At 39.0% G+C, this 15,277-nt stretch overlaps 4 protein-coding genes across 6 annotated transcripts in view; 2 read left to right on the top strand and 2 right to left on the bottom strand.

Annotated features, from left to right (window-relative positions):
* On the bottom strand, positions 1-5,723 carry ascc1 (activating signal cointegrator 1 complex subunit 1). 2 transcript variants are annotated; one of them, XM_058061044.1, is made up of 11 exons: positions 5,633-5,723; positions 5,422-5,552; positions 4,022-4,789; positions 3,801-3,903; positions 3,636-3,733; positions 3,380-3,558; positions 3,179-3,312; positions 2,999-3,118; positions 2,799-2,923; positions 1,180-1,256; positions 1-1,111 (listed from the first exon to the last, which is right to left on the bottom strand). In XM_058061044.1, exons 3-11 carry the CDS (start codon positions 4,134-4,136, stop codon positions 995-997), a joined length of 1,068 nt encoding a protein of 355 aa, XP_057917027.1. In that variant the 5' UTR covers positions 4,137-4,789; positions 5,422-5,552; positions 5,633-5,723; the 3' UTR covers positions 1-994. The 2 variants fall into 2 exon arrangements, with proteins under 2 accessions (XP_057917027.1, XP_057917026.1); XM_058061043.1 differs by having other exon boundaries at positions 3,989-4,789.
* The window catches only part of dnajb12b (DnaJ heat shock protein family (Hsp40) member B12b), an 18,180-nt gene continuing 6,698 nt past the window's right edge, over positions 3,796-15,277 (bottom strand). Inside the window, exons 8-10 of one of the 2 annotated variants that reach the window (XM_058061045.1) lie at positions 14,158-14,302; positions 5,422-5,552; positions 3,796-3,903 (exon numbers count right to left, since the gene is read on the bottom strand). In XM_058061045.1, the coding sequence (XP_057917028.1) occupies positions 14,181-14,302 (122 nt within the window). In that variant the 3' untranslated portion in view covers positions 3,796-3,903; positions 5,422-5,552; positions 14,158-14,180. Of the gene's footprint in view, positions 3,904-4,021; positions 4,096-5,421; positions 5,553-14,157; positions 14,303-15,277 lie in introns of those variants that run through there. The other variant, XM_058061046.1, reaches the window with a different exon arrangement.
* anapc16 (anaphase promoting complex subunit 16) lies at positions 4,319-5,710 on the top strand. Its single transcript, XM_058061063.1, has 4 exons — positions 4,319-4,479; positions 4,672-4,816; positions 5,294-5,368; positions 5,439-5,710. Exons 2-4 carry the CDS (start codon positions 4,675-4,677, stop codon positions 5,546-5,548), a joined length of 327 nt encoding a protein of 108 aa, XP_057917046.1. The 5' UTR covers positions 4,319-4,479; positions 4,672-4,674; the 3' UTR covers positions 5,549-5,710.
* ddit4 (DNA-damage-inducible transcript 4) lies at positions 7,855-10,718 on the top strand. Its single transcript, XM_058061055.1, has 3 exons — positions 7,855-8,015; positions 8,140-8,311; positions 9,872-10,718. Exons 2-3 carry the CDS (start codon positions 8,143-8,145, stop codon positions 10,357-10,359), a joined length of 657 nt encoding a protein of 218 aa, XP_057917038.1. The 5' UTR covers positions 7,855-8,015; positions 8,140-8,142; the 3' UTR covers positions 10,360-10,718.

Consider the following 15,277-nt stretch of genomic DNA (forward strand, 5'->3'; position numbering starts at 1 on the left):
TTTCGCTAACAACCGGTGCTTTTACTTTTTTGGACAAATCACACATCTTTAAAAAGGTCACATTGTGCAAGAAGCAGATATTAGTTTTTCATAATAACGCTTTGGCCATTGGAGAGCGAGGGTCTGAATGCCCGAGTGTGACACTGATCGAATAATTTGAAATAGGCTCTGTATTAAAATGGGACATTTGGAAAGGTGGCATGGAATTGAATATGCAAATTGAGCCCTGGTTGATGAAGTTAAAGCACAAAACAAAAAGGTGATGTCTAATAATTAAAAAAAAGGTTCTGTTTTTGCAGTAATATATTGTATAAAAGCTATTATTATAAAATTATAATAGAATATACTCATTTTTTATTATTAATTTCACTACTTTTCACTACCTATATTCAAAGTGGGCTACACTAATTGCAATAGGGGGTATGTAAATAAAAATTAGCAACAATTTGCACCTAACACGAGCAGAAAGGTGACAGAGTGTGAATGTGTTCATTGTATAAACAAATATGTAAGTTTGATGATTATTTTGTGCATTCGTCTGGAAAATGGGCTGCACGGTGGACGAGTGGTTAGCACGCAGGCCTCGCAGTGAGGAGACCCGGGTTCAATTCCACCCTCGGCCATCTCTGTATTAGCTTCATTGGCGACTCCAAATTGTCCATAGGTATGAATGGTTGTTTGTCTATATGTGCGCTGTGATTGGCTGGCCACCAGTCCAGGGTGTACCCCGCCTCTCGCCCCAAGACAGCTGGGATAGGCTCCAGCACCCCCCAACCTTGTGAGGATAAGCGGTAGAAAATTAATGAATGAATGGTGTTCCAATTCTAACAGCCTCCATACAATTTGTTGATTTACAAACAGAACCAAAAACAAGAACATTGCTGCCCCCTACTGGATAAAACACTAAGTGCACACATCCGCGGTGTGACTGCCCATATTGTCCGAATTCTCTAAACTCCACTCTTGGAACACACAGTCTGGGGGCCGTGATACCTCAGGAGAACTTGATGCTTCCTGCAGAGGCGTAGTAGCCCGTGCAGTCCGTTGAGTATCTTTGCGACAGAGACACCGTGTTCAGTTCCACATCGCCGAAATGATAGGCTGCGAATATCTGCACATAAAAAAAAACATGTCTTACTAAATGAATATATTACAGTATATTGGTTCTTTTGCTCTAACCTTTAAAATGTTTCTGCCGTCAAAAGCCTCTCGTTCGTACGTGGTTTGTCTTCCCAGTCCACTGACCTCTTCTTCCCCTGGGAAAAACAGGATAAGCAGGCATGGAATCAAGGTGAGGGTTATTTCAGTGTGTGAAATAGAGGCCATATTTGATTTGGATCCACATGCTGGTAAACATGCGGTGTAGCTGCTCAGCCCAGGACGTGCTTGGGAGAGATGGAATGAGGGAGGCGGCGAGGAAGGGAGGGCTTGATCCTAGGCCAAAATGAATGAGGTCTTTGTCGGTACTGGTAAACATAGCCGCGGCTGCCACAAGTGTCTCTTCAGGAATTTTGTTGTTGAGGATTCAGCAGCACGGAGACGTTGGGAAAAAAACATGCTTAGCAGCAATTGCGCAATATGTTTGTGGCCTAATGCAAATGGTTTTTAGTTTGTTTTTGGTTTGTTTTACCTGTGTGACCTGTCAACACCAGCATGCAGTTTGACTCTTTAATATACGTATGCTTCTATGCTCTCCAATTTGTTGCATTTTACTGGTTTGTGAAAAAAGCAGGCTTCACAACACGTCTTTAAATAAAGCTCTGCCAACTATCCGTCAGTCAGTTACAGACGTGGGAGCTGCAAGTTTGATCGTTTTGTTTTTTTCGTCAGCAAATAGGCTAACCAAGCCTAAAATGTAACCGTAATGTTAGCACCAGAGCGCACCTCCTATAGCTAAGCTAGTGTTGCTAATGTTGTAACATCCTCCTGTCACTTTCCTCTGTTTTATACAATTAATCAACAACCATTTTGGTCTTCAATTAACCATTTTTTTTTAAATAAAAAAAATTTAAATATGCTATTTTAAATATCCTTAGTCATTCGTGAAAGCGGGCCTATTATCTTTGTTTTTTAGGCAAAACAATAGCTTTGGAAAACATGGACATTTTGTCAATCTAGGGCAGGGGTGTCCAAAGTGCAGCCTGGGGGCCATTAAAAAAAAACAACAACAGCAAAATGGGAAAAAGAGCAGTAATTCTACAAAAATAAAGAAAATAAATGGATCATATAGTAATAATATTAAGGGGGAAAATAAATAATAAATATAATAAATTATTTAAAATACAGTTGCAATATTTGAAAAAAAAAACACATTTGGTAAAAGTTTAAATATTACAATAATAAAGTCAAAATATGATTAGAATTAAGACAATAATATTTCTTAATTAAGACAAAATATGCATAAGAAGAAAGTTAAAACATTAACTTGAAAAGCTGTTTTTTTTTTACTTTAAATATAAAAAATGTCTACGTATTTCTACATAAGTTGGTTTTAAAAAAATTGAGGACACCCCCTGGTTTTGGGCTGAACCAATTACTCGATTAACAACAAGCTTTAGATTAATCACCTCTAAATAGCCCTGAAAGTGCTGAGGTTCCAGCACACCATTGGGAGACCTCAGAGACTTACTTTTGTATGTCAAATGTATGTAAAGTAATATAAAGTGGGATCTTTTACAACCATATTTGGTTGGATGGATTTATTTGCTTATTATTTTTATGTTTCTGTTTTATGAGTTGGCTGGTTTGAGTCAATTTAGCTGGTTGGAATAGTTCTATTTTGTTTATGCGGACTTTACCCGTGGAGTCCTTTCTGAACAACGTGTTCATCACGGTGGCGTGCAGCTTGACTCGGTCCCACTGTCTCACCATCAGCCCCACGGAGACAAAATACTCCACCAGGCGATCCGCGACAACCTGCAAACTGTGGAGTAGTTACACCTACTGAACTTCATCAACGTTCATAAAACTCGACAGGAATTTTAATTAGACGCATTACTTATCAGAGCCGTCTTTGATGTTGACTTTAGCGTACAGGACGTCCACCATGGCCGGATCGTCGTTCATATATTCCAGCCCCCTGACCTCTAAAGGCATAGGCTTACCTTCTGTGATGTCTCTGGTGGAAGAAGTTCATGTTGACTTCAGATTCGTCTCTCAGAGTGTTTCATAGCAGTACCTGATAATGTTTTCACACTCCTGGAGGTGCGTGCACGCGTTCCTCACTTCCGTGTCACCCAAGAGCGTGAGAGTACCGATGGTCAGGTGAAGCTTTGCAGGGTTCTGAAAGATGCTCTCATCCACTCTGTGATCCTGCACATTCAAGCACTGTATTTTCAGGCACTGTATTTCCAGAATGATATACACTTTATCCTAGTACCTGCGAACACTTCTCCAGGACGTCATCTTTAAATCTCAGGAAACCGTCTTGGATTTTGGGATCGTTGATTGGGAACGACAAGAAATGCGTAAACGGTTGCTTCTTGCGGAAATTGTCGACTAGGATTTCAATTCTCGTGATGGCAGATGAGACCGCAACTTTGTGTGACCCTGTAATGACTGTCGAAAGGAGAGTCCCCTGAACGCAACATCTTTAAAACACACTTGGATTTATAGCTTTGGTTTTTCATCCTCACCAATCTGTCCTTCCACTCCTTGTTTTGGGATGGTAATGGTTGTTTTGGTGTCAGACTCCAGGCGTTTACGTGTTTCTCCTTTTTTCCCGATGATGTATCTGTTAGAAACAAACGGAAATGGTTATGTAGAACAATATCACAACATGTACTTTTTACATGACTCACTTGTATAGAACACTTGGCACGTCAATGGCACTTTGGAAACCTCTATCCGTCTGTTCAATTACATGTGTGTCACATGATTCCTCTGTGTCAAACTCCTCGCTTTCTAAACACACAAAAAGCACAAATGTTTACATTTATTCTCACTTTATTTCAGTTCAGGAATGACAAACCCAACAACACTGACTCGCCTGGTCCGAAGACGCACGGATAGATCGATTTACCTGGTGGTCCAGAATAGGAGAAATCCTCTTCTTCTTCATAGTGTTCTTCTTTAGTGATGTTCTTTCGGTATAATCTGCCATGTATATTAACCAGGGGAGGTCGTAAAACATCCATGTTGGAAATGTGTCACTAACTACATATGTTAGCTTAGCTTGCGAAGTATAGAATCAGTTGCTAGGACGTTTTAGTAGATCTACAAACAAAGATGGAGACGCCATTTTGAAAAGCCTTCCCGCCATCCACATCACTGTTTGATCTATACATGGTCGCACTTTTGGGTTGTAAAGCGGAAGAAGCGCGTGTTTTGACCAATCACGGGCTGCTTAAAGAGAAAAAACGCACTTAAAACACTTCAGCCGTAAAACTTCCAGTCACTGTCGTAAACTGTTGCAAAGGAATCCAAACAAACATCACAAAGCAGGCGGATCAAATCAACGTTTTAAGCTTTTTTTTGACGGTAAGATATATTGCCAGCTAACATGGCAACTGTATTACCTTTCGTGTTATTAACAGACTGATTTGCTAGCATTATTTCAGAATGGCTATCAAAGGAGGTAGCTCAAGCTAACGTGGTTATCATGACAACGCCTTTGCATTACTTGCGGAGCTTCAATGATAGATATTAAAGTGACAGGCACAATCTTTTAAGGTCATGGCGGCGTCTTCTTCGTCCTCCTCGGCTGGAGGCGTAAGCGGGAGCTCGGTGACCGGCTCCGGGTTCAGCGCCTCGGAACTCATTCCCCCCAGGAAGGTGCTGTATACTTACCCTAAAGGGGCCGGTGAAATGATGGAAGGTACGTGTCTAAATACTGTATGCACGCATAATACAATAAAACATAGTACAGTTATCCCTCGCTACATCGCGGTTTTTCAAAAAATCAATGAATGAATAATCTGTTTGTGGTTGAATACAGCTGAGTCTGTTATGTTAGTTATGTTTTATTTTCCCTGATTGTAATACACTGGGTAACACAAATATAAAGGTGACTGTAGGGGTACTATTTCATCTCTTGGGGGCTCTAATAATGTATAAAACATATTTATAAGATTGTTGACAGGTTTTCTATGTCTTAACTACAAATTCAATGTATTAATATTGAATCATACTTTGTAGAAATTCACTTATCATGGCCAGATTTGTATTAACCGCGATAAACGAGGGATGACTGTATCAGTTTATACACAAATAAATGTATCCCACTAAGCTTGATTTTGCCATCACTGAACTTTTTCTTCATTTGCGCAACTTTTTAAAAATTATTATTTTTTAGATGGCTCTGACAGGTTTCTATGCGAGTCTGTATTCAGCTACCAAGTGGCGTCGGCACTCAAGCAGGTCAAACATGGTAAATAACACCAAAAAAAAACCATGAAATGTATTGAATTTCATGACATTTACCTTCTGGTTCTCGGCAGACCAACAGGTGTCCCGGATGGAGAAGCTAGCGAGCTTGGTGGAGGAGCTGGAAGCGGACGAGTGGCGGTACAAACCCATCGAACAGCTCCTTGGATTCACGCCATCCTAAATAACTTGGGATAAAAAAAAGAATGTTTTATTCCGTTAATATATGTCTTTTTTATGCAAATATGAGTTGAAATATGTTACTGACACAAACAGCGACGCATTGTTCTCACTGCCACTTGCTTTAACATGACAACAACATGTAAATAATAAAATCTTACTGGGACATTGCTGGTGTCAGCTGGTCTTCAACTATATAAGACGTCATAGGACATCATAGACGTCATCAATGAACAAACAGCGTCCCCCCTCCCCCTCATGTTTTGCCAATGTGAGGCTTCATTTTTCTTCCAACAGACGGTGGGGAGGAGGGTGCGGAGCGTACAGAATGTCCTGTCACGGGAGCGGATTTGGAAGGACGGCCCACTGAACTTGGCAAAGACACGCCTCTGCGTGGGGAGGCGTGAGGGGGAGTGGGGAGTTGAAAAGTTTGTTCCAAACTGGACATCCAGAAAAACACTTTCTAGGAATTAACACCACAGAAACTAGGACAGGATGTAGAGTTGAAAACAAGTTCATAGCATATACAGTGTTGTTTTTTTTTAATATAGATTTAGACATGATCCATAAAGCAGAGTCTAGGACAGGGGTGGGCAAACTACGGCCCGGGGGCCACATGCGGCCCGCCAAGTGTTTGAATACGGCCCGCCCAATCTTTCCAAAGTATTTAATTTAAACTCAACATACAACCTGGCATCATGGCCTGAGCCAACCTTTTGATGGTTTTATCAATTTCGTTTTTTGACATGGTCTGTTGTTTACAAAGTGCTCCTGAAAAAAGAGACACAAGCACATAATAATAATAATAATTATTAGATTATTATAATTATTATTAAAACTATTATGATTATTATAATTATTATATTAATGCTAATTATTATATTAATTATATATATTATTGTTATATTTGCATATTTTACATAATAATAATATAATAATTATTATTTTTATTTTATTGTAATTATTATAATATTTTATTATTTTTAAAATATTTAAATATAAATATAAAATAATAAATAATAATAGCAGATTGCATGACAATTTTACAGATACAATAATACCAGGTGGACTGTTACGTGTAAAATATATAGTCTGCCCCCCCCCCCCCGTAAATTTTGTCATATCAATGCGGCCCGCGAGTCAAAAAGTTTGCCCACCCCTGATCTAGGATGAAGTGTAGCATAAAAAAGGTAAAGATAATTCTGCATTTAAGAAAAAAAAAACACCAATAGTAAAATACGGTGGTGGTAGTGTGATGGTCTGAGGTTGTTTTGCTGTTTTGCTGTGATAAATAGAACCAGGAAGTCTGCTTTCTAACAAGAAATGCTACGCAATGACAATCTGTACGTGACGACAAGCTGAAACCAACCAACACGCCAGCAAGTCCGCCTCTGAATGGCTGAAGAAAAACTAAATAAAGTCCTGAATCCTATTGAGATGCAGTGGCAGGAATTTCAACCCTCCATTTTGGCTAAATTACAACAATTCTGCAAAAAATCTTTCACAGCACCGTTAGAGACTCACTGCAAGCGTCCTTGGGACACATCAATATTTTCTGAAAGGGGGGGGGGGGGGGGGGTTAAGATGTCTTAAGACATCCTGCTGCAGATGTCTCAGAACACAGTGTGCTTAGCAATGTGTTTATCTTGTTCCATAACCATAAAAAAATGAGTGCAGTACAAGTGAAGCCACGCCCAGTCACGTGGACCCAAGTACTGGCGACCCCTCAAACTTCCTGCAAAACAACACACTACTTCCTCTTGTAATGTAACACCCTGCATCGTAAACACATCAACAAAAACATCTAATAATGTCATCCTTATGTTGATTTTTTTTTTTGCAATGTCATTGTTTTTCTATATGTAACAACTGCTATGTGAATTAGCATGCATATTTGTGTGTATTTAGATGAGGGGGGGGGCAGTGCATTGTGTTGTTTTCTGCTGCAGCATTTGCAGAGAAAAAAAAAATCTGATGTAATGGTTTGGAGCAAAACAGATGACGTAATGCTAACAGTCTGGTCTTTTTATACGTACGCTATCGTATGCTAGCAACCACACTAAGTTTATCGGCGTCGAACGTTCAACTAAAGACTTTTAATAGTTCCCCGACAACACCAGGAAAGTCCCAGTACCTTTCCACAAAAGAGGGGTCTGCTGTTTATCGCCACTAGCCCCCCTTATGTCATTTTTTTTCCGCTTCTTTTCTCCGCCTCCTCTCCCGGAAGCTGCTGCCATGTTGCCAGGCAAGATAGGACCCTGACGGCGTGCCTTCTCTTTTTCATTGGCTGGCAGCTAAAAACAAGGGCGTGGCTTCCGAGCCTCTATATAAACATTGTTGCGGCGCAAGCCAGAAGCCGCAGAGCTCGACAGCTGGAAGAGGCAGCAAGAGAGAAGGAGGAAGGAAGGAAGGAAGGAAAGAAGGAAGGAATTGTTTTGCAGACAATAAATTAATCTGATTTCTATTTAAAGGTAAGCGCTTTCATTCCTTGTTTATATGCATGCAACAAATAAAAGTAAAAAAAAAAAAAGGCCACCAAACAAGCATGTTCTTTGTTCTTCAATAACATCTGAACAACTTGTCCTGATCCCTCAGCTGATGCATTTGGCCAACTTAAAGACCCTGGACAAGCCATCTCCGTGTCCAGTAGAGGGCAGTCCAAGGAGGTTGTCGTGGGGCAAAATGGTGCAAAGACTGGCTGACTTCAGCAGCAGCAGTATGGAGGCCAAGTCCAACAATAGCAGCAGGAGCGACCTCTCCGACTCAGGTGAACAAAGCATCCTTTGAAGCAGACCTGGTCCACGGACCAGCTTGCTTCTGTAAAAGCCCTAAACCGACGTCTATCTTTAATGCTACCGTGGAACATTCCGGATAGTTCCTTTGGTAACATTCATCCAAAATGACATAACGACAAACGTCATTTTTAAATTCCAATTGACCCAAAGACAAACATTAAACTTCCATCCAGCATGACTGGAGAACAAACATTGAACTTTAAATAAATTATGACCGAAGATCAAACATTGAACTTGACTTCAAACTTGAAAAATGACAAAAAGGCAAAATTTGAATGACAAACTTACCGAACATACACAAACGATGAACATTATACCAAAATGACAGAACAACAAACTTTTAAACTTTAATCCAAAATGACAGAACAACAAACTTTTAAACTTTAATCCAAAATGACAGAACAACAAACGTTTAAACTTTAATCCAAAATGACAGAACAACAAACGTTTAAACTTTAATCCAAAATGACAGAACAACATATGTTTAAACTATAATGCAAAATGACAGAAAAACAAATGTTGAACTTTTATCCAAAATGACCCAACAACAGACTTTTCAACTTTAATCCAAAATGACAAAACAACAAACGTTTAAACTTTAATCCAAAATGACGGAACAACAAACGTTTAAACTTTAATACAAAATGACCCAACAACAAACTTTTAAACTTTAATCGAAAATGACCCAACAACAACAACAACCATTTAAACTTTAATCCAAAGTGACAGAACAACAAACGTTTAAACTTTAATCCAAAATGACAGAACAACAAACGTTTAAACTTTAATCCAAAATGACGGAACAACAAACGTTTAAACTTTAATCCAAAATGACCCAACAACAACAACAACCATTTAAACTTTAATCCAAAATGACCCAACAACAACAACAACCATTTAAACTTTGATCCAAAATGACCCAACAAAAAAACTTTAAAACTTTAATCGAAAATGACCCAACAACAAATTTTTCAACTTTAATCCAAAATGACGGAACAACAAACTTTAAAAACTTTAATCCAAAATAGCGGAACAACAAACTTTAAAAACTTTAATCCAACACGACCCAACAACAAACGTTTAAACTTTCATCCAAAATTACCCAAGAACAAACTTTTACACTTTAATCCAAATTGACCCAACAACAAACGTTTAAACTTTTGTCCAAAATGACCCAACAACAAACTTTTAAACTTTTATCCAAAATGACAGAAGGACAAACTTTGAATCCACAATCAGGAAAAATAATGAACTTTAATCCTTTGGTCTTAAAATTACCAAACGACAAACTTTGAACTTTAATCCACAATGACCGAATTCCGAACCTTTCTTCTTACCATTAGTTTTTTTTGGTCAGGGAAGTTTTTCAGAGGTGACGTCACAGAAAGGAACATTATTTCCAAAATGCTTGTAGTTGAAAAAACATACCAGTAATTGCCCGTGGCCCGGTGCTTGGAGACCCCTCGCCGCCTGCCTTCAAAGTTGTGTTTTTTTGTCCGGTGCACGTTACTCATTCATCATCCCTCCAACAGCGTCAGACGTCTCCGGTGACATGTCGCCCTCCATTGAAGACCTCTTCTACGACCCCATGGAGGAGACCATCCTGAAAGAAGTGGTAGACCTCATTGAACGTTGCCTGAAGGAGGCCAAAGACTCGGACTGCGCCTTGAGGTGCGCCAAGCTCCTCATCCCGGAGAAACTCCTGGAGCACATCGGGCAGGAGCTCCTCCACCTGGCGTCCAGCGAGCCGTGCGGCCTTCGGGGGGCCCTCATCGACCTCTGCGTGGAGCAAGGGGCGCTGTGCTACGAGAGCGTGGCCCAGCTCTCGGTGGACCCCTACCTGGTTCCCACCTTTCAGCTGACTCTGGTGCTGAGGTTGGACTCCGGTGGCCTGTGGCCTAAAATCCAAGGACTTTTTAGCCCCAAATCTCCCTCGCAAGCCATTAAGCTGAGCACCGGATTCCGTGTCATCAAGAAGAAACTTTATTGTTCCGAGGAGCTTCTCATCGAGGAATGTTGAAGGGACGTGGAAAACTTCTGGAAGGTGGAAGGATGTCAGACGGTACAAGAGTCACATCCATGCATTCTCCACGTATTTTAAGTGTACCTCAGTTTCTATGGAAACCACCACCCGATGATGGCAGCTAGCTATATGCTCATTTTTTTGGTTTTCCAAAACGGCAAACGTATCAATTGATTGTACGCTGAGCAAACAGCTTCTAGTGTCATTCCCGACCTGTGTGGACGTGTCCTTCATGCTTCTCTCACAGTTTTCATTTCTTATTTGATATTCAAATGTTCACCACATTGCACTGTTTTTGTTTTTTTTTTGGTATTTTCATAGTCGCCAAAAAAATAATAAATTATTTTTTTAACAAATGAAGTTGTCATTATTCCCTGTCATGGATGATGTTTAGTTTAAACAAATATTTAGAAATATTTTTTTAATATATTGCTATATTTAAAATTGTTTAACTCCACACAGAGATGCCCTAACGGAGAATCGAACCCACGTCTTGCTAACCACTGATCCACCGTGTAGCCTAAATTCATTCATTCATTTTCTACCGCTTATCCTCATGAGCGTCACGGGGGTGCTGGAGCCTATGCCAGCTGTCTTCGGACGAGAGGCGGAGTAATATTATTATTATTATTAAATAAAATCAAATTAAATATTATATTATTATTAAAATATTATAAAAATTATTAAAATAAAGTTAATTCATTTTCTACCGCTTTTTCCTCATGAGGGTCGCGGGGGTGCTGGAGCCTATCCCAGCTGTCTTCGGGCGAGAGGCGGGGTAATATTATTATTATTATAAAATAAAATTAAATATTATATTATATTATTATTAAAATATTATCAAAATTATTAAAATAAAGTTCATTCATTTTCTACCGCTTTTTCCTTACGAGGGTCGCGGGGGTGCTGGAGCCTATCCCAGCTGTTTTCGGCTTGTTATTATTATAATAAAATAAAATAAAATAAAATAAAATAAAATAAAATAAAATAAAATAAAATAAAATAAAATAAAATAAAATAAAATAAAATAAAATAAAATAAAATAAAATATTATATTATTATTAAAATATTATCAAAATTATAAAAATAAAGTTGAAAGCATATATTAAAGTGGCTATAATAAAACTAAAATATCAAAACATGAGCACAAAAAACTATATACAGTAGAAACACGCAGCAATACAAAATTATTAATATAAACAAGTTAAAAATTAAATAGCCCAAAACTATATAAACATGACTCAGTATGACGCAGTGTAGTTTTACATCACTGCAATCTTATAGTAAAATTAAAACATTTACAAGTACAAAAAAAAAATTGTCCATAGGTATGAATGTGAGTGTGAATGGTTGTTTGTCTATATGTGCCCTGGGATTGGCTGGCCACCAGTCCAGACAGCTGACAGCTGGGATAGGCTCCAGCATACCCTTGTAACCCTAGTGAGGAAAAGTGACATAGAAAATGGTCGATGGACCAAAAAAATGTCTAAAACTACCAAAATAATAATAATAATAATAACTCATAAATAGCGTATATTTTTCCAAGGACACACACAAAGGAGGAAACGCTCCAAGAACGTGACACTGCCGTTCCTCCCCCGTCACATGCCGCACGTCTGCCAGTAACGTGAACGTGCAGCCGGCAACGTTCTCAATGCGGCGGCGCTGCACCGTACGCTTTAACCCCCGCTCGCCCTCCAAAAAGTGCTGACGGGGCGCTTCACTAAACACAGCGTGTTTGTTCAGCGGCTTCCAAACAAAACAAAAGCAGCCATTCTGGAGGAACAAGTTCCGTAATGCATTTTCCTGTTTTTTTTTATTTTTGGTTTTGTGTGATTTCTAACCCAAAGTAACAAGAAAGAAAGAAATACTTTGCAAAAGACACATGCAGTTAGATCTGGGTAGACGTGAATGAAGCAGGAAGTTGCTAACAAAATGATACATAAGGATATTGTTGCAGTTTGTTGTGGTCAGCGCTACATTGGGTGTATCTATAACAGGGGTGGGCAAACTACGGCCCGGGGGCCACATCCGGCCCGCCAAGTGTTTGAATACGGCCCGCCCAATCTTTCCAAAGTATTTCATTTAAACTCAACATACAACCTGGCATCATGGCCTGAGCCAACCTTTTGATGGTTTTATCAATTTCGTTTTTTTGACATGGTCTGTTGTTTACAAAGTGCTCCTGAAAAAAGGGACACAAGCACATAATAATAATAATGATGATAATAATAATAATAATAATAATAATAATAATAATAATAATAATAATAATAATAATAATAATAATAATTATTATTATTATTATTATTATTATTATTATTATTATTAGATTATTATAATAATTATTAGAACTATTATGATTATTATAATTATTATATTAATGCTAATTATTATATTAATTATATATAATATTATTGTTATATTTGCATATTTTACATAATAATAATATTCTAATAATTATTTTAATTTTATTGTAATTATTATAATATTTTATTATTTTTAAAATATTTAAATATAAATATAAAATAATAAATAATAATAGCAGATTGCATGACAATTTTACAGATACAATAATACCAGGTGGACTGTTACGTGTAAAATATATAGTCTGCCCCCCCCATAAATTTTGTCATATCAATGCGGCCCGCGAGTCAAAAAGTTTGCCCACCCCTGATCTATAATCATGGGAAAAATTATTATAGATTACCCTTTAATGATGATTTTAATGTCTGGTACAATTAAAGGTAACTTTGCTTGGTGACAACACAAATATCTCATAATAGTTTCATGTTTTTGTACTACAATGCTAAAGTTATTCACATAAGAATGCCAGATATCAGCTCTTAAATGAAAGTATTTGTTATCATTATTATGATATTATAATAATAATATTATTATATTTGTCCAAACAAATGTACCTTTAATTATACCAGGCATTAAAATGTATCAATATAGCAAAGAAACATGAACTCAGGGGTGTCCAAAGTGTGGCACAGGGGCCATTTGCGTTACACAGCTTATTTTAAATGGACCCGCGGGTCCAAGATGGATTATGGCCACAAACGCACGTGAATGAAAAAGAAATCACATTTATGCTAACAACTATTAGGCGTGATATTGTGCAAAAGTGCCTTTTTATATGTGGTCCTGGTTTGTTTTTAAGGTAAGAAAAAAAAAAAACAGGCTTCGCTACACATGAAATAAAGCCAACATGTTGCAGCTGAAGACGACGTGGGAGCTGCAAATTAGATGACTTCAGCGACAAGGCTAGCATAGCATGTTGCTGCTGGTAAAATGCAGTGTGGATAAAGCTAAAGTGGCTAAAGTGCAGCCCAGTGCTTCGTGGACACAAACAGCTCATTAACATTAAAGATACAAACACAAAATGGCTTCTTCCCAGTTGGGATTTTAGACTGTTTACATTTTGGACACTTATGTAAAAATAGAATAATATGGCACCTTAAATGCTTAGCACGCTTGCTTTGTCCTATGCTGGACCGGACACCCCTGCTGGCTACAATAAAAGGATGTGGAAGTGTTGTAATGCAGTCAACAAGGCGTGGGTAATACAAAGTGTGTATTTTCACATTATTACTGCATAGTTTCCAAGGGTTAGAAGGTGCAACTTAAGTCCACGTAGTCCTGGAAGAGGCTTAGCCCTCAACTAGCGTTAGATCATTGCTCGTTCAAACTAAAGCTGGTCTAAGTTCTACAAGGTAGTAGGATAGTAAGACTTCAGTGGAGGTGGACTGTTAGACCTGTTAGAAAGTGGCTCCTGGTAGACGTACGTACGGTATGTCAGGTTTGAGGACGCTTCAGCCGTGTAAGGAAGCGGTGATCTCGGAGAGCTTGGCGCAGCTCGGCGTCCTCGCCCTCTGCGCCCTCTGGTAGAGATCGGTGTCGCCGAAATAGCGAGCTCTGTAAAGCATGCCTTCCTCTGCCAAGACAGAAGATAAACACTGAATGCGTGGAGATAGTTCAATGTTCAATGTTGGCATGTACAGTATTAGTACAGTAGAGGCCAATACCGTACAAGACACCTCATTAGGTACACCTGGACAGTACAATGATCATCATTTCTATAAGGAATAAAACATCCAACAACCATCCAACATCCATCCATCCAATGATCCATCCACCCAACCAACGATCCATCCATCCAATGATCATTCAACCATCCATCCATCCAACAATCATCCAACCATCCATCCAACCAACCCTCCATCCATCCATCCATCCATCCATCATCCAACCAACCATCCAAGGATCCATCCGTCCAACCAACCAACCAACCATCCAAGGATCCATCCATCCAACAATCATCCAACCATCCATCCATACATCCATCCAACAATCATCCAACCATCCATCCAACGATCGATCCATCATCCATCCAACCAACCAACCAACCATCATCCATCCAACCAACCAACCAACCATCATCCATCCAACCAACCAACCATCATCCATTCAACCAACCAACCAACCAACCAACCATCATCCATCCAACCAACCAACCATCATCCATCCAACCAACCAACCATCATCCATTCAACCAACCAACCAACCAACCAACCAACCAACCATCATCCATCCAACCAACCAACCATCATCCATCCAACCAACCAACCAACCAACCATCGTCCATTCAACCAACCAACCAACCAACCATCATCCATCCAACCAACCAACCATCATCCATTCAACCAACCAACCATCATCCATCCAACCAACCAACCATCATCCATTCAACCAACCAACCAACCAACCAACCATCATCCATCCAATCAACCAACCATCATCCATTCAACCAACCAACCAACCATCATCCATCCAACCAACCAACCATCATCCATTCAACCAACCATCATCCATCCAACCAACCAACCATCATCCATCCAACCAACCAACC

The sequence above is a fragment of the Doryrhamphus excisus genome, chromosome 22, assembly GCF_030265055.1.
Source record: "Doryrhamphus excisus isolate RoL2022-K1 chromosome 22, RoL_Dexc_1.0, whole genome shotgun sequence".
Classification (NCBI taxonomy): domain Eukaryota; kingdom Metazoa; phylum Chordata; class Actinopteri; order Syngnathiformes; family Syngnathidae; genus Doryrhamphus; species Doryrhamphus excisus.